This window comes from Agelaius phoeniceus, chromosome 3 (genome assembly GCF_051311805.1).
Source record: "Agelaius phoeniceus isolate bAgePho1 chromosome 3, bAgePho1.hap1, whole genome shotgun sequence".
Lineage (NCBI taxonomy): Eukaryota > Metazoa > Chordata > Aves > Passeriformes > Icteridae > Agelaius > Agelaius phoeniceus.
In genome coordinates, this window is record NC_135267.1 from 18206182 (window position 1) to 18233282 (window position 27101).

General features: G+C 37.8%; 1 protein-coding gene across 14 annotated transcripts in view; it reads left to right on the forward strand.

Moving 5' to 3' along the window:
* The window catches only part of ADGRB3 (adhesion G protein-coupled receptor B3), a 448324-nt gene that overhangs the window by 1397 nt on the left and 419826 nt on the right, over positions 1-27101 (forward strand). For 13 of the 14 annotated variants that reach the window (XR_013181240.1, XM_077174780.1, XM_077174786.1 and 10 more), the window contains exon 2: positions 1559-2327. Coding sequence is in view for 13 of the 14 variants with exons in the window: in XM_077174780.1 (XP_077030895.1) it covers positions 1574-2327 (754 nt within the window). In the remaining variant the exon portion in view is untranslated. Of the gene's footprint in view, positions 1-1446; positions 2328-27101 lie in introns of those variants that run through there. The other variant, XM_077174783.1, reaches the window with a different exon arrangement.

Sequence of the window (27101 nt, forward strand, 5' to 3'; positions counted from 1 at the left end):
CATGTGGCACGACAGCAGCCCTCCTTCTTTTTCTTTTTCTTTTTTTTTTTTTTTAAACCTCTGCTATAAAGAGGGTTAGAGTTGGTACTGCTTTTTGCCCATTTCAGGATTCAGAGTTTGCAATATAATCTAGGAGATAGGAAAATCTCTTCAAGGGAGCTTAATCCGGTGACTTGCTGTGTGTTACGCAATGGGAAACAGAAGATGCCTTGCTGTTTGGTGAGGAGATGAAAAGCTGGGCAAAGACACACATCAAAACTCAGTAACGGTGCCTGTGTGTATGTGTGCCTCTGCTCACAGAGCAACAGTGGAAGAGACTGCAATCTAGAGAGTTTTGAAATTAGGTCGGTATCACTTCTTTCTGCTTGCATTTAAGAGCAGAGGGTGAAAAACTACTCATTTGTAAGAGATAAGCAACTTTTCAAAGGTTAATGCTGAAAACCTTCAACCTGAAATTTTTGGTTATCATTACGGAGATAAATGTAACTCAGGTTCACTGTGTGAACCTAGGCCACTGTTAAAAGAAACAGAGCTTGTGGAGACTCAGAGGGTTGGCAGGTGCAGTAAAACAGCTTTATTTGGAGATACTAGCAGAGAAAATGTAATTTTTTTTTTCCTTGTTCAAGCGCAGGGCTGCAAAACACAGGAGCTAATCAGACAGTACAAGTAATTCGTAATCAAAGGGCAAGTGCAGTCCAATAGGTGCAGAGATCCTGCTGTAGCATGGCCAGTTACATAGAGCTACTGATTGTAATACTAATACTGTGATCCATTTTATATATCCTTAGAGGCTGAAGCACATTGAAATTATTATCTTAAAAAGCTGGCATTTAGTGATCGTGTCAGACGAGCAGTAGTTATATCCATCTGTCTTTGTTTCTTCTTCAATACTGTCAAAATTTTATTAATGCATTAATCTCAGTATTTGCTGCCTTTTTAGAGACCTGGCAGCCACGGTGAAGACATGTAGGCATATGGGAGATAATGTTCTATCTGTAACAAATAGTAATTTGAGCATTTTTAAATGATAGCTGTAATAATTCAGTTACTTCTTAGACTTAAGAGAAAAATAATATATAACAAATTCTACCGGCTTTCTTGTCCTATTCTGGTGAAATTCTGCATGTGGATATCGTATATGCAAGTACATAACTATAGCCGATTAATTATTTACTTTTTGGATAAATAAATAAATAAACTTCTCTTCTCTTGGTCTGCTAGGTAAGGCATCTAGGTTTTTACTTAAGTTGAGCAGTTCTAGTCCACGCCATGATGACTAAATCCTAGAGAGGAGAGGACATTCCTATTAATAATCTAATAGATGTTGAGTTTTAATTTGTCTGTGGAAGCCGTGTCTGCGGCGACGGCCACGTGATGGCGCTGTGCACACAGCAGCAACCCCGGCCCTTGCGTTATAAAATAAAAATTACCTGCCCTTCTTTCTGAAAGGGGCTCTAACTGCAAGCTTGAAAACAGCTGGCTCGAATATTGGAAGGAGTTTGGTTTTCTATGCGTGAAGAATTCTACTTGCATTTTTATTTCGTTTCATCTCCTGCAGGCCAAATGACATAGGATGAAGGCTGTTCGTAATTTGCTGATTTATATATTTTCCACCTATCTACTGGTTATGTTTGGATTTAATGCTGCCCAAGACTTCTGGTGTTCCACGTTGGTGAAGGGGGTCATTTATGGATCGTATTCTGTAAGTGAAATGTTTCCTAAAAACTTCACAAACTGCACTTGGACGCTGGAAAATCCAGATCCAACCAAATATAGTATTTACCTGAAATTTTCCAAAAAGGACTTCAGCTGCTCCAACTTTTCCCTCTTGGCTTATCAGTTTGATCATTTTTCTCATGAAAAAATAAAGGATCTTTTAAAAAATAACCATTCTATAATGCAGCTCTGCAACTCCAAGAATGCTTTTGTATTTCTGCAGTATGATAAGAATTTTATTCAGATACGTCGTGTCTATCCTATCAACTTCCCAGGATTACACAAAAAAGAAGAAGACCACAAATCCTTCTTTGAATTTTTGGTGTTGAACAAGGTGAGCCCGAGCCAGTTTGGGTGCCATGTGTTATGCACTTGGTTGGAGAGCTGCTTGAAATCTGAAAATGGGAGAACCGAGTCCTGTGGGATCATGTATACAAAATGCACCTGCCCTCAGCATTTGGGAGAGTGGGGAATAGACGACCAGTCCCTGGTGTTGCTCAATAACGTGGTGCTGCCCCTCAACGAGCAGACAGAAGGCTGCCTGACCCAGGAGCTGCAAACCACCCAGGTCTGCAATCTCACCAGGGAAGCCAAGCGGCCGCCAAAAGAAGGTAGGTGCTTCTTGGAGGGGGGGGCTGAATGCCATGCCAGTGTGCAAGTCCTGCTGCCAGCTCTCCTAAATACTCACATTCGTTTCAGTTGCTCTCCACTCTGGCTTTCCTCTAGATGAGGCAAAAGGGCTGGAGAAGATGCACATTCCCTTAAAGGCAGGGAAGGCTGAATTTTCATTTCTAAACTGGCCTAACCTACAGCTTATAGTTCTGCTGAGCACCGTTGAAACTCCTCACAAGTAGGATCCATCTGTTCTAAGGCCTCACTTACAGTAATGCCCACAGGTGGTGAGCCAGAAATCACTTTCCCCCTCACCATCTCTTTACAGCAACCACCCAACTGAAAAACCTTGGCCTTCTCTATATGATCCCTTGACTTTGCAAGGAAAATATTTCCAAAGGCATGCAGGCAACCTGACCAAAAGACCAAGAGATTTACCATGTTCAGGACACCTGGTCCCTGGGCCAGACCTCAGCAACCTACAAATAAACCAAGAGCAAATGCAGTTTCTAAGTGTGAAACCTCTGCCTGAGATGCCTGGAGAGGCGAGGCACTGTGCAGGCAGGACATGCTGGTTTAACCTCCTGGGAGCTTTGGGAAGGGGCCAGTGGCTGCTCCTGCACCCATTCCCCAGGCAGTCCCTGCTCCCGGAGATGGAGGCTCAGAATCTCATTGCAGTATTAGCGAGGAGGGGGTTGGTGTGTCATTCCCAGCAGCTGCTCCAGTCCCAGCAGCTGCTTCATGTCCCTGCTGGAAAAAGGGGAGGGGGCTGTTGCGGAAGGGTGGGAAGTCAGGGATCTAGCAGTTAGCACGGCAGCCTTCCACCTAGTCCCTCTGCTACGCACTCCTGTTTGAGCCTGACATTCTGGAGAGGCTGGGGCTGGAGGGTGATTTTTAGAAGGACTTTGAAGGGTTGTGAGGCAGGGAAAGCGTGGGTTGAACATAGATGGGGGCACTGGATGCAGGCTCTTGGCGAGGGGGTCCTTCAGAGCTGCCATGCGGGAGTAGGGGGAGGGTGAGGATAAATCATCGAGCCTGGGGTATTGCATTTTAATGCAGGAAATGTTCCCTCTCTCCTTGTTTTTTGCATAGCCACAAAGCTCTCAGTCTGTGGCGAGGCAGTGCCAAGCTCCCAGCCCCCCTAATAGAAGTTGCTTTGTGGAGGAATGTAACATTGACACGTTGTTAGGAGAGGATTTTCTTTAAGGGCAGCCAAGCCCCAGTGCTGTGGGAGAAGAAAAGCTGAACTTGCTCCAGCTGCCGCGGTGCCAGCGGCCAAGGGCAGGGCCGGGGGAGGGGAAGGCTGGCGAGCGGGACGCTTTGAGCGTCCTGTGGCTCCGCCGCCAGCCCGGGACCAGAACGGTTCTGACGGGCGGGGGAGGCCCGGCTGCCGCAGAAACCCCCTAGAGAAGCTCGTTCCACCGGTGGCAGGGATGGTGGTGGTTCGCATCGTTCAGAGCTGAGCGGTGCCCCGGCAGGCGGGGGCAGCCCCGGCCGCAGCAGCGGAGCCCGGGGGCGCTGCGCGGGTGCGGGGCGCTCGCACCGCCCGTCCGCGGGGGAGGCGCCGCTTCCGCCCCCGGGCTCCGCCGTGTGAGTCATGGGAAGCGCGGGGGAGCCGCGGCCCCAGGCGGCGAACACGGACAGCGCGGAGCGGAACGCGCGCAGCGAGCGCGGCCGCGGTGCGCGGGTCCGCGGAGGGGCGGGCGCGCATCGCTCGCATCCCCCCCACATCCCCCCACATCCCCCGGCTCCGCGGGAGGCGCGTCCGTCCTTCCTCCCTGCCTCCGGTCCCCGTCCTCTGGCACCGGTCCCTCGTGGGGCGGGGGCCGAGGCGGCGCGAGCACGTTGGGCTCTCGCATCGTTCCCCAAAATACACTAGATTCCAAGGGGATAAGTGAATCCAGGCTAAAGCATCCGTTTCAGAAACATACTTAATTGAAAGGACAGAGAAAGCTTAGGGCAAGCTTTTCTTTGGTTTTTTTCCTTCCCTTAAATTTTGAAACGTGTTTCCAGCATATTCTGCTTCCAATTCCAGACATATTTTAATTCTTGTCCCTACTCTTGGGTTCTCCTGCATTTGAGCTTGAGAAATGGAGGGTGGAAATTTCATTTGGTAGGTGGAAGGTTTGATTTGCTTTTTTTTCACTTTATTTAGTGAGGTCAGTTTTGTACTGAGGAAAATTTCCACATTATTAGAATTACTTCAATAAATGCACTTCGAAAATTTTCATCAGATTTTTACTCAAAGTTATAATCAGTTTGCATATTAAGTCTCAGAGTACTTCTCAGCTAGCAGTAAGCTTTTTGTTTTCCACTCAGTGTCTAAAACATTTTTTCCCTTTCCCAGAAGGCTAAAAATCTGCAAGGGAGGTATGTTTAGACTTTGTCTTCTGTAGATACAGTTGCATTCATTAAGCACATCAGTCAGGTGTATCTGTTTGTAAAAAGCTGGTTTGTGGTTCAGATCAAGGCCTTATTGAGGAATCAAAACGTAGAATGTTCTTGCTACAAATGCGATGCAGTTCATCACTTCTGTCAGCGAACATTAAGGCAAGAAATACAAATTTTGTTTTCACAGACAATCTAGTTCAAGTTAGATTGGCACAGGTGGCATAAATGAGGTTGACCAATACCTAAGAAATGGTTGTTACAGTTCATAGTGGCAACTGAAAGTAGAGTTTTGCTAGTGTAAGTTGAGTTTTAAGGGAAGTAGAGTTTACTATTGAAGAGTGATGTAAATTTGGTTTGTGTTTTATGAATTTGTGCATTATTTTGAGGTTTGGTACTGACATTGCCTAGAAGTGACTTTTGGAAAGGAATTGCAAAGACCTGACAGCTTTCTAAGTATTATGCAAACCTTCCCATCCCTCAGAATTACTTTCATCAATCTTGACTGTATGAAGTGTAAAATCTTTCCCCAAAACTATTTTCAGTCACATTTTAGAACCCTTATGTAAATAGAGAGCATTTAGATTAAAGCCAATTGTTTCTATTTTGAACCTCTGAAGACTTCTACAAATTTGAATATGATAACAGGCTTAGGAAAATGCATGAAAGTCAGTATTTTTCCTTTTTAAGAAGTGTTGCCTTTTACAAAAGAAGTGACAAGTATACAATGGATCATTGTGTTTCTAAATGTTCTGAAGTGCTGAACAATGAAAGGATCTAGGTCAAAAAAGTAGAAGCTCTAACTATTGCTTGTTAATAAAATGGTTTGCAAATATGTGGTTTATTCAGCATTTCTTCTGTAGGAAGATCATCTTTGGTATCATTGATTAAGGCAATATTGAAAATCACTACCATTTTACTTAGACCCAGTTTCCTTGTATCTAGATCCTTTTCTGTGGCCTTACATTTGAGATGCTTACCCTGGATCAAAGCACTGGCAAATAGATCTCAGTGAATACTTTGGCAGGATCCTAAATTTAAGGGCTGTGGGGAATTTGTCCTCTTGATCTTCAGTGCTGTGACTGAAGTATGTCATGAAGTTTCTGTCAATAAGACAGGGCTCAGTTCCAAGTCTAGTAGACATGTAAAGACTTTGTAGTCAATCCAAGAGGGAATCCAAATATCTTTTTTCTTATTGTGGCCATAATATTATTGTGGAGTTTTGTGATAGTTACTTAGACAGAAACTATAGAGAGTTTCCTGTTGTGTTTACTGCCAGATCTGACAGGGTTCCTCCTGTTACTTACATCCAAGAGGGAAAGATAAAGGATGTTCACATTTATTAAATTTCAGCATTTGGAGCTCCAGGCTTAATCTTGTATTTTGTGTTCAGATGGTCTAAAATAATTGTAGTAGGGATATTTTATTATGCTAGAAATGCAGCTTTGGTCTACTTTGTCAGAAATTCTAAGAGCTCACTGTGTACCAGCATCTCAGTATTCAGCAACTGATTTTTTTTTTGCCCTGATTTCAAATCTGACAACACAAAGATCTTAACAGAGGATTTAGTGTAATAGATGTGTCTTTAAAATAACAGTTTATGTCACACTGTTGAATAATAGTAAGATGTAGGATGCAGACAGTTTTATAGAACCTTCATGACATGTATGCATTTATTTATATGCCATTCCATGAATGCCCATTTCCTGTTGCACACATTTGAGATGAATTCATAATATTCATCACATACCCAGAGGTTACTAGCTCGATGAGTAGGCTGGACATCCCTAGTCAGGAAGTCATAGTCAGTAATAACATGTCATATCATGGCTCCATCACAGGATTAAAACTGTTAAATCAGTGAAGGATTTGTCTAGTAATATCAAAAATTACAAAATGGAGTCTAACAACCATATACTTTGACAGGAATTTTTAATATTTAGTGTGCAACAACTATTTGAGACTAAAGTAAAATTTAGAAAATCAAAAATAAATAGAACAGTTGTCCAAAATATTGAATGAGTACAGAAACATACTTGAAAGAGGCTTAATAATTTTAAATCCTTCTGCCTGCAGTGACCCTTTTATTCATGAGTTCAAGGGGACAAAGGAGGATGGGAAAAACACACTTGTGAATTTTGTGTTAGGAATATTTTTCATTATGTTTTACAAAATATTTTTTAAAAACTTCAAACTGATATACTGAAATATGTGGTTACCATGCAGGTTATGAGCAGTTTTAAGCAGTTTTGTTATTACACTGTAATGAACTGTTTGATCTCAGTGAAAATCTAGACTATAAAGAAAAGTAATTTCACTTTAAGTAATTTTTTAACGTAAATTTTGTTCTTGCTAAAATGCTCATGGCCAAAAATATCACTCGACATTAACAGAATCAGTTAAAGAGATCATGTTTGTGAGTATGGTTCCCCATGGAAGGAAATATTTCTAAATCTCCTATGGATTCTCATGTGCTACATAATATGCCCTGTTTTGCTAGAAGAAAATGATCACCCTAAAACTTTATACTTTTAGTACATATTTGAGCCATTCTGAACCACTCATAATAGGGTGCTTTATCACAGTCATGTGAGTTCTATTTCAAATTCTTTTCGATGCAGCGCACTGTAGAAAAAGCAGTTATGAGCAGCACCTCCTTTAATAAGCCTTAGCTTTATTTTAAATTATCATGTGTGATTATCACTAATGACTGTATTTTAGTTTGTGCTGTATTGATTATTTCTACCTGATTTACTTCAGTAAACTATGAAGATTTTTGTTTTGGCATGAAGTTTAGAAGTTTGTGTGCAAGAGTAATCAGCACTTCATGTATGTGTATGGAATTCAGTGGGATTTGGATCAATCCATAAGTGAATAGTCTGATGCTTTGAAAAAGGAAAATACCCAGACCATTTCCTTTATGATACAAAAAAGCCTATATAAATGGCTTTGCTTCCAGTTAGTTGAATACTTTATTAATAAATGTACTCTCTCACTCTAGGTGGTAATTTCTTTGGTATCACAGATTCTGTCAGTATTTTGTTCAGCACTTCTCACACACTAATGAGATGGCATGTTATTTTTTGGGAAAAATCAGCCGGCTTCAGTCTAATGTTTGCCTTAGGAGGGATCACAGGTGTCTTGTATAGGATTTGAATAGCAGTTTTTCATCAACTCACTGCTTGTTTAAAACATTCATGGCTTCAGTTGAATAGGATGTTATGACCCAAACCAGGATTTTAGTTTCTCAGCCTGTCATTTTTGCTTGAATTAAACCTCTGTTTGCGTACATTATTGCACTCAAACATTGTTAGACCTGCTCTCAACTGGGTATAAATGCTGCTACAAGCTTCCACTCTAAGAAATGCAGGATATAAACAGAAACCAATGATAAAGAATGGGCACGGTATAGAAACAAATTAAATGTTCAGAATGAAGTCAAAGCAAGTATCCAAATTAGGAACAGAATTCAAACTGTCTTGCTGCTGCCTCCACTGAACAAGTGCTTGATAATTCTGAGTCCTGTACCATGAGGTATTTCACACCAGTCTTTGTTGGCCTTTCTGGTACCAGTAAGCTGTGCCTTTTGTCTTCAAATGCTTCCAATTAGCCTTTGTCTGGGTGGGAAAGGTCCACAGTGTGTGTACTGTATTTTGGACCTTGCCCTCTGATTTTCGTGTGCTTTTGACAAATGTGGAAGTGTTCCAGTATAGAACAGCCATTAGCAGAAGTTGATGTAGATTCTGCTTACTTAGTGGGATTTCAGTTGCTAAGAATTAGTGACATTACATGGAATTATATTATGACATAACACAGGTACTGCATTTTTTTATTATTATGTGGTGGTTAACACCTGCGTATTTCTATTTTATGCATTTATATAATACAGTGATTATATGATGTTTTACATTCAGTCTGTTCTCCTGTGCTCTTTTTAAAGCAAGTTATCTTCTTCTGTTCAAATCTGTCCATATTGCTGTTTTGTTTAGTTTTCTGCTTGCAAAAGCATGGAAAAATCTGCTTTGTCTGTGGGTATACACAGAGGAATTTTCAGAGGAGACTTTCTTTTTCTCTTCTTAGGGAGTTAAATTTATGAAGTTTATTCAGTTGTGTTTTTATCAAAGAATTCCAACTCAAAGTTGTTGTAGCTCTCAAATTGGAGTTTAGTTGTTCATTTATAAATATGCAGTAATTATAATAAAACAAAGGTCACTGCAGAATTCCATTGAGCATTATTTGCATTCACTGTTAACAAGAAATATAAAATGCTCCTTAGGACAGAGAAAGTTGTACATTATATAAAATACAAATTTACAAATTATGCATCACTGATTTATGAATATTTCAGACTTTCAGCCTTTCTGATGTTAGTTTAATCTCAAGAGGAAGACAGTCAAATTTTTCAAAGTCTTTCTCGGTTTTGTTAATCTTTTAGAGAAGTTATACATAAAGTTTTTGTCAAATTACTGACACAATTTTCTGATGGACTGGCCACCATCAGAATTAATAAGGACGATCAATAATAACAGGGTACGAGATCCATGTTGTTACTTTGCTCTGCAAAGGCAAAGTTATTGTCCTTACTCAAGACAAATTCACCATTCCACCAATATAATTTGGTCTAAACACAGATTAGATTAGACCCAACAAAAAAGGTGTGAAACAGTAATAACGTATTTCTACTAGCAAAAGCAAATTATTTCATAATTTTAATTTATAAATTCTTTTTTATAATTCCCTGTAGTTTTACTTTTGAAACCATCCTTGACATTTGGTGGAGCAAAGCAGATGTACTTTCAAGAAAGCTCACTTATGGAGCTTCTTGCTGTATTTCTTTCAGTTGTAGCTGGTTAGTCTGTGTCTGCTTAATTTCAGTTTCTTTTTCATTGTCTGGAGGGGAAAAAAGGCATATGATGCCCTCAAATTAGTATTTCTTTGATGGTGTTGAAAATGTGTGCAGCTGAAATTTGGAAGCAAGCTATTTTCAGTAATGAAGTCCAGATTTTATTTATATTTCCTAGAAATGGCAGAAACCACAACAAAAATATAAAATTTGAACAGCATCCATTTTCTGGTAGCTCAGTAGAAATTTGGTGACAATGGGGTGAACATGTCACCCACTTTTGGGCAATTTTTGCTAAATTGCTCTCTTTAATTCTTTGGGAGATGTGAAACATTTTGGGAGCTGACTGGTACCTGTTGTTCTTCATGTACTGCTAGCTCATTCGTCAGTTATGTGGGGATAGACCTACATAATTATTATTATGATAATTATTATGTAGGGATATACCTACATTCCTTATGTTAAATAGGAATTTGTTAACTGTTGTCACTCTCTGAGATATGCTATAACAGGTTGCTTGTGAGAATCTGAGGCCCCATTGTGGCTTTACTGCTTTCCCTTTGTCGAGCTATGTCAGTATACCAGCCAAGTAGAAAATTATTCACCTTAGGGTTTTAGATGTATGATCTTGATGTTGGGCAAGTGTGCTATAACGGCCTAGCTAAGCTTCCACTGGAACCTAAAAGTGGCACAAAAAAGAGATGGGGAGAAGAAGCGATGCTGGTTCAGCGCAGTTTCAATTTGCTTAAGTAAAAAAGTCTATCAAAGAGTGGTTGATACATGTTACCCTTGCCTGCTCTTTTGTACAGGTTGGCAGCCAATTCCATAATACTGTGTTTCTAGGCAGTTGCACCATGTTTGATTACAGTATTACTGGCAGATCCTTCAAAATAGAGTCCAAGATACATGTTTATCCAGGGCTTCCCACTGATGATTAAAGAATGGTGCAGATTGCTATGCAAGTGTGCACGGAGTGCTTGGGGATAAGTCAGCAAACCCTTTGCAGCTCATTCCAATAGTGCAGTTAGAAGGGGTTTAAATTACAGATTAGAAAATCAGAGAATCTAATTCATGCTGTTCACTGATTATGAGAAACAATATTGCTTTGTGCAAGACTACTTTTTCCAGAAAGGCTTTTGGAAAATCTGAAGTCTGAGCATTTCATGTGAAATATTTCTTTGAATCCTAAATGGTTCACTTTTTTTTTTTTTTTTTTTTTTTTTGTAATAGTGTTTACTTCTCTATCCTATTCTTTTCATTCCCTTCTGTACTGTACACATGGAAGATTTTAATTGTCTGCAGAGCTGGGCACTTCAGCTTGAACCGTAACAAGTTGTGTTTTTATCCTTGGAAATGTTTTGTTTGTTCTGTGGCATTGGCCAATATCTGCAGTAACTGGCAAACATACAGATGCTCCGTACTGGTTTGTTTGAAGGTTGATAGATGTGCTTCACACTGACAAAGGAGACGAGGGAAAACGTTCAGCACTGCAGGTGTAATGTGAGTACACAACCTTGTCCAGCTGTTCTGTCTGCATCAATTGTCTAGGAATTCACTAATAATACAGAGCATATCATATAATTTCACTCTCCTTGGAAGGGAAGGATGTGCCAAGGCTGGGATATTAGCCAATCCCAGCAACTGATAAGACTGTGAGAGTTATGTATGGGGCCATAGGGCTTCAGTGGATTATGCTGTTATTTAGGTTTATAAATGCAATAGATACTGGTTATACCTCTTGAAGCAGAATTATACTCAGAAAAGTTTGGTGGTCATTGTCCTGGGAGACCTAAAAATAATTGGAATCTGCTCTGGAACCAGTGTTTTCCTGTCTAGTAAATGAATTTTCAATTATGTATTCACTGAATCTTTAATATTTTCATGAAAGTTAGAACAGCTTCATAATTGGGAAAAATCAACAATATTCCTATTCCTTGACCAGACAGAACCTTCTGAGAAGCAGAGCCAGATTGCTCCAAGTGCTGCAGTTGTTCACAGGACATTCAGGTCTCGGTTGACAGTTCATACACAGAAGATTATAAAAGGATGGTGCCCTTATAAAAGTAGGATGCCATCTCTGGTTGTGCCTTGTGAAAAGGTTGGTCAAGCTGGTATGATCCAAGACCACCTTTTGGAATCACTCTGCTCAGGAGTTTGCTGCTCGTCACTGTGAGGCAGCACCCAGACCCTTGTGTGCACCTTGCTCAGGTTGCCTCGAGGCTCTTGAACACCAGCAGGTGTGCGCTGCCCTGGGATGAACATTTTGGAGGTCCTCAGTTTCAGTGTGGGTCTTGATGACGCATATAAACTTACTTGAATTCTTTTGTAAATGCTTTTTGATGTTCCTTTACCATGGTGTTGTTATATTAGTACTGCCTTGCCTTCTGGTAATATTATGAGATACGTCAAAGTTTTGCTTGGCAATTGGCGTCACACTGTTACTTAGTGTATATAGATTATGCCATTACTGCTAAACCTGAAAGTCTTTTTTTCCCCTCATAGTTTGGTGAAAATCAAATCCATGTTTTCCCTGAGTATTTTCTGGTGGTTGAAATGAATGTGTGAGTTTATTGGTTGCTTGTCCGATGAAACAGATGAAGAGAATGAAGGACTTTGACATTTATCTACCATTTCATGTTTTTAAGCTTTTGGATAATGGATTTTGTCCATGTGAAATCTGAATTCTTGCAAAATGTAGGTTTTAGTCTGGTAACATTATATGTACAGTAGCTTTACAATAACTGAATTTCTGGAATAAATAAGACATCACAGGGTATCCAAGCATGCCAGGATGTAGCATCTAAATATTTTTCAGACATTACTAAATTCCTGCTTTTGTGTTCACTTGTATATAAATAAACTCATTGAATCAACATCATTACTCATGTAAATGGTATTTAATTAAAAGAAGGTTTGCTGGTAAATGCTCTCAATTGGAGATGTGGATTCCTGAAATATGTCTAATAAATATTAGAACAGGAAGCCATTATTTTATTATTAAAAATATTTTCTCTAAATATTATTAGAAATTAATCCCACTAACAATAATAAATTGCAATCAAATGAAATCAATACCAATAAATATCAATAATAGCAATTAATTTACTATATATAGACTGCCTTACATGAGTTCAATAAATATTCTTTGCTTTTGTTACCCTGGAACTCAGTGTTGTGTAGTTCCCAGATTTGCACAGCTTTAGATGATCATCAGTATATTATTATTCATTAGCTCTGGGATGCCCAAAGCCATCTTTTGCCTTTTACTGACCCTTCCAGACCTGCGCTGCACCCACTGTCTCCTGCTTGGCCCCCTCTGCTCCCAAAGCATGCTCTTTGCCTGCGCTGTGCTCCTCTGCACTGCACTGTTTCGCTGGGGTAAATACAGAACAACTGTTTGCTGCTACCCTCTGTGAAAATAGTATGGCTCTACTAAGATGAGCAAAAGTTAAACAAATCAGGCAATAGCTGTCTGGTCATTAAACAAGCTGAACAAAGCTCCAAGAAGGACAAAACAAGTTCAGACAATACTTGACATGTCCTGAGGCCTTTAAATGGCAATTGCAGTGCTGTATGTATTGCCATACAGGGCTAAACTAAAATAGATTTAGAATAATGAAGAATGGCAGTGGTTATCATCATTGTATTTTTTTCTCTTTTCTATTGAATGTGTTCAGAAACTGCCATGGAATTTGCTGCAAAATTTTAGCATTGTTAAACTTGCATCATTTGTTTGCTAGATGAAAAGAAGGAAGTAGTGTCACATTATTGATTTGTATTTGACAAATGGTATCACACCAGACACATCTGGATAAAAAACAAGCATTTCTTTAGGAGCAGTTGGCTGATATTTGGCTATGACTTACAACTGCTGTAGAAATAGATGCTTTTTACATCTTGTTTTTGTGTAAATTTGGGGTTGTATTTATCTCTAGAATACGTCTGAACACAAAGTTGACAGTCATTTGAAATGACAGCTACTGTCAGGCAGTTCATCCCAAGAAGAGGGCATTCAATTATGAAGTATTGGAAGATGATATTTATTTCAATATGAACTGTGGAAGAATATATGCCGGTAAAGGATGTTAGGATACATAGGAGAATTTATCAAAAAAATACAACAGAAAGATCATCTTAACAACAGAATTTGTAATTTACTCAGATGTCATGAGGTGAGAACTCCAAAACAAGCATGCAAGATGTTTTGGCTATCTGCAGAAACACTATATAGCAATTATTAGGTTTCAGAGATTACTAAATGCCATTTTTGAAAATCCTAACTGAGTATCTTGCAGTAATGCTGTGGCATAATTTCAAATAATTTTTTACATATCTAAAGTTTGTGTTGCGTGTATACTTCAGCCCCAGTATTTCACTTCAAACAGATGGGTATAGAAAATCATAGAAAATAACTTTACATTAAAATAAATGTGGATATTTTTGAAGATCTGGTTGCTATTATTCTGGCTAGGATTGGTCTCAAAAAATTGTACTTATTTTGCTAGCAGAACATAATGTTGTGAATTGCATAGCTCTGCTAACATAGGTCTTTGTTACTTGTCTGAGACCAACCTAGGATTTAGAAGTCTTGTCCAGTCTTTTATCAGAGCTCAGTTATCATTTCAAGTCCTGAGCTTATGTGTCATGACTGCTTACAGTCTTTGTGCATTTTAAAGGCAAATAATGAATGGTGATCTTTTTTTGGCAAATTAGGGAGAATCAGTGTTGTATTCTGAGGTCTATGCAGATATTTACACCGAGAAAATCAGATTTCAAGTTGACTTAAAAGATAAAAATTTAGAAGGTATTTTTTGTTTTATGTGGATTAATTTAAAATGCATAAATAAATTAAACAATGGTGAATAGACCGAGGGTAGACTTGAGATTTCTTTATGAAAAAATACTGGAGATGCGAAATCTCTTCTATTGAAAGACACTTTTGCGATATGACACCAAGATTGTGGCTGCTATTGTGATACAGTCGGGAATTCTGCCATTTCAGGACAGGGATCCTTTTGGCATGCAGTTAAAAAGACTCCCGGTATTCTTCTTTGTTCCTTTGGCAGACACACATTGCTCATGGTAGCAGTGATGTGCTGGCGAAGACACAAAGTGCTGTGTTGATCAGAGAATACATTATGTGCATGCTAACTTGAAGGATGATCACACACTGTTCCTCTCATAAGACAGACCCTCAGGCCACAAAGTCCGTTTCAGCATATTTGGTATTTGTAACTTGTAGTTCTCTGTTAGAAATTGTCACAGTGCCCCGATGGAGCTAAATAGTGAGCATGCTTCTTGGTTTGCAGCTCCTAACATGAGGTTTATACATACTTGAACTTCCCTTGAAATTATACTCGCTCTAAGCATGGGTTTTGATTTTTTTCCCCTTTGGTCACCCTGTGCTTTTTCTTGTGTCTAGGTTTTTAGCTCTTGACATTACTCTTTCGGCTAAACCCTCAGATTTCCCAGAAGCTTGTACTTTCACAGAACACCAGTCTTATTAGTGCTCTAAGCTTACAGTTTATCACATCTGGGGCATAAAACAGGTGAAGTAAACAAACACAGAAGCTTCATAGGAATTACAAATGAATGAACCCTGAAAACAAAACAAAAACCTGTCTTATTTCAGCTAGCCTGAGAAGTGCACAGGCTTGAACATGGTAATAAAGTCCCTGTATTCAATCCCCATGCTTTTTCCTCATCACTCCAGCCACACAACCAGTTGAAGTCACTGAAGAGTCCAGTATTCCCAGCTCTAGTTTGCCCATCATTCCTCTGTGTTCTCAGCAAATTTGTTTCTTTTCTCCCATTGCCCTGTGCCATCTGCTTCCACTGGTTTTCTCCATTGGTTTTATGCACAAAAAAGGTTTCAGTCACAAAAGGCCTTCCAGCCCTTCAGCCCACAATATGCCTTCCAGCCCACACCTCATTCATTTCTGCAAGGCCTCTTACTGCTCTAATGGTAGAGTCTAGTCAGGCAACCAAATTGCAGTGGGCTAAGCAGGGATGTGAATTAAATGTGCATGTGTCCCCCAGCCTAGTGTTGCCTCAGTCAGGAATCACTTTAACCTCCAGCACATAGTGTGTTTCCTTTGAGTTGCTTCTGCTGACCCCATAAATCTTGCTTTCTTATGTCTTGCAGTGCTGTAGTTTCATAGGAATTCCAGAAGCTACTGACGCTTAATATGAGCCCTTTTCCTACTAGTGAAAGGGCTGTGGTTTCATAGGAATTCCAGAAGCTACTGACTCTTAATATGAGCCCTTTTCCTACTAGTGAGAGCAGTATCCCAGAAAAACCAAGGGCTTAAGTTTTCTCAAGCTAAGTACAACCACAAACATGCAACTCTTCCTCGCTAAGAGTTACTTCCTTTAAGTAGCATGTTTATATGTGAAGGGTATATTCCATCTTTTTCTATGGCTGTGTATTTTTCTAAGAAAGAGTCTTCGGGATCAGCTCAATATTCTCTCAGATATATAGCTTTGCCCAAGAGCATGTGGAGGTTTGGTCTACAGCAGGTCATGTACCTTTTTCTGTCACACTGCAGACTCATGTGTTCACCTAGGTCCCCAGCCAAGCTCACAGAGGGAACAGAGTTCAGTGTGCAGTCCTGAAAGCCTTCATTTAGGCCACTGGGAACAGAAATGTTCCCACATAGGCTCTTCAGGAGCTAATTTCAGATCATCTCCACCACTTCCTTGAAATACAGCTTTCAATTCTGCTCAGCTCTCTTTTAGCAGGTATCTAGACCATGTGCAAATATTGTTAGTTATTCCATTTGCAGTAACCTTGGAGATTTTAATGATGTTGCTTGTCAAGCCTTGCTCGTGTTAGTATTTAATGTCTTCTGATGTCAGTAGGATTGAAGGGAAGAAGGTTAGTCATGGAGTCTCATGTTCTTTGGTTTTGGGTGTTTTTAGCTTAAGCACAAGAACTGCTAGGACGAGCCACACACTCTCTTAAAATTGAAATTCACAATGAAACTTCTAGGTTTCTTATAGCAATCGTTAATTTCTGTGTTGATGTAGAAGTACAGTTTCAAGCAAGATACTCGTTAGCGTAAGCCAAAGGTGCAGGTGTTATTTAATCAAGGTTTTATTTTTCTTACTGCAGTTGTTTCACTATCACAAGTAATCACTTCATTTTTAATAAATCTGTCATGGGTACATGCACTGTAGTCTACTCAAATCTGACAATACCTTAATCTAAAGGACATAAGTCTCTGGAATCACATGAATTATAAACAACATGGAAATACTTTCATTTGTGAGTAAAAATGGGCAACAAATTATATGATTAAAACAAAGAGTTCAATATATTTTGTACATTTTCTATTTTAAATTATTTATAATAAAACTCACTACAAGTTCAGAGAAATTGAAATAATTGTCTCCATAGAGACATCATTTACAATTTCATTTGGAGGGCCTAGGTGATGAGAGACCATTAAAACCAGTGCTTTTTTTCCTATAGAATAATATCTGTGATCCTTCAAGCCCGTTGTGGGCAATAGCCACAATAGAAATTCTTTAGATTGTCCCCTGGATTTTTATGGGATTGACTCTGTTTGGTTTGAGGATTATGGAATGTTAAATGCTGTTAGGAGAGAGTAATCCATGTGGGCTGGTTGTCACCTCTGCCAAAGAAACAGATGGACCCGTGACCTTTTCAGGGCAATGTTACATCTCTGTGCTTTTGACTGGCAGTGGTGCTAGGAGCCCTCTTGTGCTTGGAGCTGTCTTTATTCAGTTAATCTTCATTTTTATTACTGAATAGCTGCTTGTTTTTTATTCAAGAAAATGCTCTAAATTACCCCTCCCTTTTTTTAGTCATTCTGTCTCTGACACATTGCCACACATAAAGTAATCTTAGTTCTCCTAGGTGAAGATTTAGTAGCATGAATCTTGAACTCTGGCCAGATATCATACATAAATGTCTTTGTCCACACAGGTAAACCTTTGAGTGCACATATCTGTTTCCCAAGAAATTTCATTTCTGTGTACACCACAGAATATGCTAAGCACAGCCACACAGAAAGAACTCAGTTGTATAGTTCTAACAATTATGTGTTCCATTAATGTACAAATCCATGGTAACCTGTAAAAAAATCAATGCCAACTCACTGAGAAATATGCATTTAAAATGTTTAAACATATTTTCCAGTGCCATTAAAAAAATTTTACTTTTCCCTGAATTTATTGTTGGTCTTACTCCTTTATATGTGCATTAGACTGTTTCCTATATTTTTGCCTAAATTTTTGATATGGAGTGACCAAAAGGTAATTTATGCCTCCACTAGTATGTCTGAGAAGTTTATGAGAACAAGAAGATCATGATATCTGAGGCTACCCTCAACCATTTCAGTGCTTATAACATAAATTAAAAAAGTGCTGGTGTTCTTTGCAGCAGTTCTATCTCTCCATTTAGAAAAACAGAATGTTTGTAAACAGCTTTACTTTTGGGGAGGGTTTTACCTTTTTTTCCTTTTTCTTTTTCTTTTTCTTTTTCTTTTTCTTTTTCCTGTTTTTCTTTATTTGGTTGAGGGGTTGATTTTTTGGGGGGTTCTGGGGGGATTTGGTTTGGGGTTTTGGGGGAACTTTTTGGGTCTTTTTGTTTGTTTTGTTTGATTGGTTTGTTTAGATTCTGCTCTGAATGGATATGAACTTAAAATTGGGTAACCTCAGGAAAACATTGACAAGTCAAGTTGGAAGCTTGAATCATTTACAACATCAGCTGGGTGAGAACAGTTAGTTGGACATTTTTTATTGCAAGTGAGCATGTAGAACTGATGGCAATCCCTGGAAAATCTCTTAAGAATCCATATTCACAATTGTGTCATATTTTAGAATTCCCCTGGTGTGATGTGGTGCACAGAATTCAGGTATTGAGCACTCACAGAAGACAAGAGTTGAAGTTTTCCAGGTTATGGCTGAGATTTTTTAATATATGAATGCATGTTAAGATTTTGGGGTTCTTTCATGTTTGAGAGTAGTTCACTGTATTGATATTAACAGATGAGATAATAAACTGAAGAAATCTTAAGGTTGGTACCTTAAGGCTAAAATTATACTTATTGACCTATTTTTTGAATAGATTAAAAAAATGCTTTTGAAATTATCTGAAATAGACTCATAGGTAAATTCAGGTTTGAAGGATTCTGATGGCCATGTAGTTGAATCCCTTGCTCAGGGTGAAGCTAATTGAGTTGTATATTTTATTTCAGTCTTCTCCTTAGTTCATGGTGAGGTTGTTTTGATCCCTAATAGTTTGTACATATGTCAGGATTAAGCAAATAACCAGACCCATAATCAAATCTAGTATGTACGTTGTCAGTGAATTTTGTTATTTCTGTCAGTCACTGTAACGGACCATGGGTTTTTTCAATTATTCTTTATCATGCTTCAGGTTGTAGTATTCTAACTATTAGAAAAATGGCCTAAACTGCAATGACAGTGGGCAGAATGGCCAAAATAGTTAATTTGAAATACAGCGAATAAAAAATTCTAGAGATATTTTTCCAAAAATAATTATGGCTATCCTTAATGTATAGATTTTTGAAACCATTTGGTATTTAGCAAGGCAGGTTCGGTGATGCCAAGAGGTTGCATTAAAAAAAAAAAAAAATTAATAGTTTCTCTACAGTATTTTACATCATTCTCACAAAGAGAGGCATGTTTGTGTGCCTTCCCTTTTGCTTGTGATATGTCACAGCTGTACTGTGCTGTTGGTAGCTTCTGGCACTGAAAGACAAGATAAGCAATCACTATTGAATAGTGTTCTGGAAAGGGGAAAGAGAAGAGGCAGCCAGACAAAAATATTCGAAGTTAAATCTTGTAGGGCAAAGATAAGGCAGTATAAAAAGAGAAATGGATTAATGCTAGCCAAAGGGGTTAAGATAATAAGGATTTTCTAACAACATCATAGGGAAAAAACAAATGCCGAAAAGACCGAAAGGGATGATAATAATCTTATTTAAAATATCTAGTTAAAAAGCTTTTTTTAGGAATGAGAAATTAAGGATTAAGATTCTAGAACAATTTAAAAGTAAGGAGGAATCCAAATCTGAATATGCAGGTGTGGGATCTCAGCACATCGTTCCCGATGTCCAGAGATGCCAGGAGAACCCTTGGGGGTCTCGAAAACCCTGGAATGTTGCCAAGAGTGTTTGGTGGCTTGATTTTGATCCATCCACAGAAGTAACAAGAGTCTGAGGACAAGAGAATCACTTTAGAGTAAAAGGTGTAAAAGAGACACATTTAGAGGGTGAGATATAGACTTTAAGGTTTTTGGTACAGGGGGGTTATGGAGACAAGATGGAGAGATCGGGGCGTGTCTTGTCCTTCTTCTTTCTTCTTCTTGTCCTCCATCTCCTGTGATGATGTTGGCACTTAGAGATTGGTTTCTGGTGAAGGTGCACTTGCCAACATGGGCGAAAAGCATTGGGAAATAAAGGTAAATATTGTATACGTAGGTTTTAGTATAAAAAGACATGACCGCCCCGTGGGTGGTCAGAGAGTGCCTGTGACTGCCTGCAGATCAGACCTCTGTTGGGCAGACAGAAAAATTTTGTAGATAAGAAATAATAAACAACCTGAAGACCGAAAGCTGAAGAGTCCAGACTCGTCCTTTGCATCGTGCCCACCAAAGAACCACTCTACCCGTGTCGGGGCAGAGACAGACAGCCGGACCCGACATGCAGGAATATTGTGTTCCAGGGAATGTGTTTTATAGACTATTGAAGTAAATAAATAACAAAGGATAGTAAAATCATCTTTTAATATTTAACAAGAAATTAGTTAACTTCAGTGCTCTAAGAATCCAATATCTAGATTAGTAAAACTATTAAAAAACCCTGAAAGGATACCACTTGGTAAAAGTAACAAAATGTTATTAATTATAATGGCATTCTGGTTTTATTTAATTCTAATACTATAAACATTACACAGCTTTTGGGGGAGGGGAGTTGTAAAATGCATAAACTAAAGTATTAAAGGAGAAGTTATGGATATTACTCATATTTGTATAAAACTTAATTCATGTTGGTTTAGGTTTTAACACATTTAAAAGTGGATTGGAGTCTATATGAAAACTATAAATTAATATCAATGGTGTACTGAAATACACAAAAAATAATATTTGAACTTATATCTTCTGTAGTGATTTAACAAAGAAAAAAATGTAATTGATGAAACTTGGAATTTAGCAATATATTAGGAGGAAGTGCAAATAGTGTTGGGGACTGTGAGAAAAGAAGGCTTTATATCTGTTAGAAACATGAGGAGTACATATGATAATATAATTCACAATACTGTAAAATACTGTAGTACTCTGTCTTAGAAATAAATTCAAATAAAATGGGAAGGGAAAATCCTGAAAGCACTAGTAGTGAATGATACTTGGAGGTAATTACAGAGAGGAAGAGATGTTAAGAGTGATTTGGAACTCAACAAAAGGTCCCTATGTAAGCAAAGAGTGAAAAGGTCTAGCTAAATTTATTGTTGTTTGTGAACTGGATATATGTTTAAAAGTCTTTAATTTTTGTAGAATCACAGAATAATATAATATAGTAAAGTTTCATTCAACACTTCTCTATTTTTCCTAATCCTAGGCATTATTGCTACACATTTTTACTCAATAACTAAGTTTACCAATTTATCTCACTAAAAATATAGATATATATCAATAAGTCTGAATATATATCTGAGAGGCTATAATAAATATTATCTTTATTATATATTCCATTCAAACGTCTATGATCAGGTAGTAAAGAATTACATGATTTCATAAATAAATATTTTAATGAAAGGAAATTTCTCTCCTCTGAACATGAAGTAATTAAAATATTGTAGGCACAGTAGGCTAATTTAATTGCTAAATTTATCTGTTATTTTTCATTATAGAATCATAGAATGGCTTGGGCTGAAAGAAACATTAATGATCATCTGGGTTCCATCCCTCCCACCATGGGCAGGGACACCTTACACTAGACCAGCTTGTTTAGGGCCCCTGAACGCTTCCCAGGATGAGCATCCCCAAATTCTCTAGAGAGCCTGTTCCAGTGCCTGAGTACCCTCTGAGGAAATTATTTCCTCCTAACATAAAATCTAAATCTCTCTCCTTTTGGTTCAAAGCCATTCCCCCTTGTCCTGTTATTATCTGCTGCTGTAAAAAGTTGCTCTTCCCTTTAAGTACGGGAAGGCCAGCCCAACTCGTGGAGTCTTTGTGGTGGAGCCTTCTCTTACCGAGGCTGGGCAACTTCAGCCTTCTCAGCCTGTTTTAGTCAGAGAGGTTCTCCATTCTTCTGATCATCTTTGTGGCCCTCCTCTGGACTTGCTCCATGTCCATCCTGTGCTGAGGGCCCCAGAGCTGGACATAGCACTGCCGGTGATGTCTCATGAGAGTGGAGGGGCAGATTCACCTCTCTCAACCTGCTGGTCCCTCCTCGTTTGATGCAGCCCAGGATGCAGATAATGGCATCTTAATGACAGATAAGGATGAGCCATGAATGATGGAAGGACCAGTGGGCATGAATGACACAAACCTCAGTGTGGGTGGGAAGGGTTAATTACTCATGGGATGGCAAATTGGACCGACCATCACCATTGCCCCAGGGTGAGCCTTTCTGTTCATTGAGTTATGTGAGTATTAAATTGTCATTTATTTCAAAATAGAAAATCAGCTCAAGAACTGTATATTTCAGTGCTGGCAGCAAGACTGAAATGAAGCCTATCTTGTGCATAAATGTTTTTCAGAGTCTCTGTTGTAAGGTGAACACTATCCTAAATACCTCCAGAAAACATTCTGGGCCTGCAAAACAAACCTAGCCTTTCCAGGGATCACTGTTTTCTCATTTAAAAAGCAGCTTACATCAACCTGGAGGGATTCTTAAGGGGTCACACGATACTCAGAAATCCAGGGTATTTTTGCAGGACTTTCTTCTCTGCTATTAAGGTAAAGGCAGTCTTTCAGTCAGCCTCCAGCACTTTTTCTTGTTTTTCTTCTCAATTTCTCATTGCAGGATTGATTCCTTGGAGACTAGAGCAGAATATACTCAGGGGAAAGCCTGCAATGATTTCCTATGTCACCCCTAGATTGTCTTAGGGCTAAATACACCAAGCATGTCACACTAAAGCAAAGAATTAATTCACTGAGACCGAGATATTGGTAAAAAGGATTAGACAGATATAGGAATAAAAGAGAACATCCCCAGTTATACAAGAGAGAAGTTTAATTCGTTTCTTACGGCACAGAATAAATTACTTGTTAGATGTTTGGAAAAGACTTGTCTGCTTTGGATTTCTTCAACCATCATAAGACTTGTCTTAGATTTAAAGTGTCTTTAGCAGGTATGTTCTTATATATTCCAAAACTCAATGCTAAAGAAAACTTGGGATTCTGGCATATGTCAGCTGAGTTGTATTGAAATCTAGAAATCTTGCTTTCTTAGTATATAGAAGTTTCAAATCTCTAACACATTTAATTCCTTGGCAAGACACTTCTTGTAAGAGAATACTAAATGAGGTATACCCTTTTCAGGGTATATCCATATACATCCAACCTGGTATTTCCTAGGCCCCTATAAGCAGATTTATAGTGAGGCAGTATTTGAAGACAGAAGAAATCTTTATTAGAAAAAGCATTACAATAGACTACAAATACGGTCATGTATTTGTTCACAAGCATCTGCCTTAAAAAGTACACTTACTTTTTCCCACCAGGGAATATGAATTGCCCTTTATAAGGACACAACAGCCTCTGAAATGAAAGAGATATAAAAGATGGAAGTACAAGTCCTGGAAACACTTTGATATTTTAAGAGCACAGAGAGCTGCTTTCTGTGGGAAATCTTAACTTTTCTGTTATTCTTGCAGTCATTCAAAAGACCTGCATATTTTTCAGTTCTTTTACACAAGAAATAAACAAACTCTACTAGTTTTCTTTAAAAAAAAAAAACAACAAAAAACTGAAATGAAACAGAAAAAACAAAACAAAATTTGAGTCTTTTACACTGTAGTTTGCTAGGGAGACATAAAAATAAACTTTATGCCTGAAGGAATGTGTTAGACTTTGAAAAATGTCAAGAAAATTACTTTTTTTCCTTTTTTTTCCCAACATGCTGTGGTCTCTACAGAAGAACCATGTAGAAAGTTCTTAATTTAAGAGAAAATAAATCTTTCTGAAGTATTTGCAACAGAAAAACTGCCAGGTCTCATCTTTTTAGCAGATGTCATTGAAAAACCCTTTCCAAAGTATACTATATATTGAGTACCTCATTTACATCTGTAACTCACTAGACTAGCAGAAAAATACTTTAATAGCATTTTGAGTATATTCTTGGTTCTCACAAGACAAGTTACATTGCATAGGTTGCTCTTTGTTTATTCTTCAAGAACAAAGAAAATTTGAAAACAAAAATCCATGGACTTTAATACGGAATATATATGCATATGTATAGAAAGAAAAAAAAATCCAGCATTATATTTGAGAAAAAGGAACAAAGTTGTTCATTTCTAGACTTAGATATCATTAAGTAAGAGGGTTTTTTTCCTGTTTATTATAGTGGTTGTTCATAAGAGGAATTCCACTTTTGCATTGTTGATCTAATAAAATCCTAAAATCCATTGTTCTCTAATAAAATCCTGCCTTGGTTTCTTGAGGTAAAAGTATCAGTTACATTTCTTCAATGATTCATCTGCAGTAAAATCCTGCCTTTCACTTTAGATCCCATCAGATTCATAAAGCCAACAGAGTAACAGACTTTCATACTTTAAAAGGCTCAAAGCTTAAGGTCAAATGTTATAAATATATATATATATCTCAATCTGAAAACATCAGTAGAGTTATTAATTTTTAACATTTATTTCAGCATCTAGAATATAAACCTCCTCTAAAAGGTCTGTTTTTAGTCTATACTACTCTTCATGATACTCAGTTCAAGAGAAGCCGGCTTTGAAACAGAGCTGAAATCTGACAATAGGTTTTATACAAGAGAATATAGATGGGCTTCATTGCCTTTTTTTTAAAGAACATATATTAAAAACACAGTAAATAAAATTAATCATCAGATTACACAAAAACTCTAAGCTTACATAATGCTAAGTCTGCTAACATATTTTATTTTTGACTATAGTTTTTATTAAATCTAATAATTGTTGTTAAATAAATATCCTATGCCATCATTGCATTGATTCATAAACAATTTGTGGTAAAATTCTCAGATACTTTTTTTTTTTCTGAAAGATTTTGCAATCTCCAGAAGTATTATATAACCCTTTTATGAATAAATCCCAATCCTGATGTAAACTGCTTTTTACTCTTTTTCTTCCCCATGAAGATAATGATAGTGGGATTTGATGCAGTAATGTAAAAGAAAAATAATTTAACTTCTTACAGATAATATTTATTAGCACAAATCAGGGAATGCTTTTTAATGAGTAAGTTATACTGGTAAGTTTCACCCTCCCTTCTAAAGGCAAGCCTTTGACCCAATCAGGATTTTATTAAATGCATAATTTTCTAAATACTGAATTGTTATTTCTGTTATCTTTTAATCTTTTATTTGATCCATTTGCCAATCCATGACTGCTTATGTAACTAATATATAATTTCTTCTGTTCCTTACTTGAAAGAATTTAAAATCTGTTCAAAAAATAAAATCAAATCATTTCATCAAATCATTTAAAACCCATATGTGAGAATGTGTGAATTGCAGTCTATGTGTAGAAGCGTATTTTCATTTCACAATCCAAATCTTCATTTTTGTGTTTGTACAACTTGTCTTTGAAAATCCTGAGACATGAGTTTTCACAGCTGTCATTCCATCTCTCTGACTCTGTCTTTTAAATAACCAGTGGTAGAAGAAAGTCTTCAGGTTACCCTTGAGTCTGGTAGAAGTAAATTGCAATATGCCTTACTTTCTGTGGTATCTCGAACCTTTGGAGCGCCAGTAAAAGCAACACTGCTGTCTCTAATCTTGCTCCCATGAAACTCCCCTAGTCATTCTATACAGAGTAATGCTTGTCTGTCCCTCAAAGCTTCTAGACTTCTGGTAAGTTTGTTTCAGTTTTTTGCTCTTAAAACTATTTCCTTTTATAAACAGAGTTTATGTGAAGGGGAGATACAGTAACTCTCTAGTCCAATAATTGTGAAACTTACTTACAGTAAAAACAGTAGCAATTTAGGGATGTGAATGTGATCTCCAATATTACCTGGGAGTACTACAGTCAAACACAGCAAGTTCTGTATTCTCTGTCTTTTATGGAAAATCTGTGGATGTTTAAGTCTATCCTGGCCTCATGTACAAGCTGGGAAAAAAAATTAGTTTTACTTTTGAGTTGGTACCTTGTCTACACCATGCTCTGAATTCAGATTGTTTGCATTATATTAAATGACATTTCTCAGAAAGTTGAACTAATCAGTTCAAACTGTCAGAGTCAGTCCATGTTCAGTATAAGAGTCTTGTTTGTCCAAGATCTCTTAGATGCTGTTTGTAGACTTCAGAGTAAGGATAGAAAATAAGAAGTGTATTACAATGCTTATATTCTGAATTCCTGTGGTTTTTTGTTGGTTGGTTTCCAAACAGAATATCTAGGCATGTTATGAGGTGAAATATTTTATCCCTCTATCCTACTTAATATTACATTTCATAGGGGTTGGATGAGAGAGATGTTTATGGCCTATCAGAACAAACTGCACTTATTTCCTTTAAATGGTCGTGTTTGCAGTTCAGATGTACCAGCTATTGTTACACATGGGTGAGGGCTCACTGCACTGTAGAGCAATACACTTTATACTTTAGGTTAACTTTGAAGTGTGTCTGAAGTGTTTATGTTTTTGCAAAAGATGGTGTGTCTTCTCTGTCTGAAATTTAGTACTGTGTGTTGTATTACCTGATGTGCTTTCACTACCTCAGTGAGTTGGTCTAAACTGCATTGTGCAGAAGAAGTTTGGAGGACCTTGGGAAGTCACTATATTTTTCCTCTTTCCCCCCCAAAAAATTCTGAACCTGATCTAAAATGTTCCTGAGAGATGTCCATCTAACCCATTTTTTAGACACTCCCAGGAACTAAGACTTGTCAGCTACCACATACCTGTTTTATGAGCTGTTCTTAATAAAAGTTTTGGCTTGGTTTTGTTTTTTTTAAAGATTTTTCTTATTAATCAGTTCTTCTATTAATCATTGTGAATATAAAGAAAAAATTACTTCCTTTTTCTTGATAAGTTTCTTTTATGTAACTGAAGACTGTAAACACCCTAGATAGAACCTTGAAAAAATGTGTTTAAATAAATCCTTCCAACCATAACTCTTCCATTTTCTAGGCTAATTATCTCCAATCTCTGTGGCATTTCCATGCAGATCACTCTCTACAGCTTTATAATTCCTGTTTTTCTCTTCTGGATTGCCTCCAAATAAACCACTTTCTGCAAGAGCAATTCTCAAAGCAAGATGCAGAGCTTAAACCACCTGCTAGTTCAAGCAGATTACTCCTCATGTCTTTCAGATGACACAGATGACAAGTATTGCATTAAGTTGAGAACTAC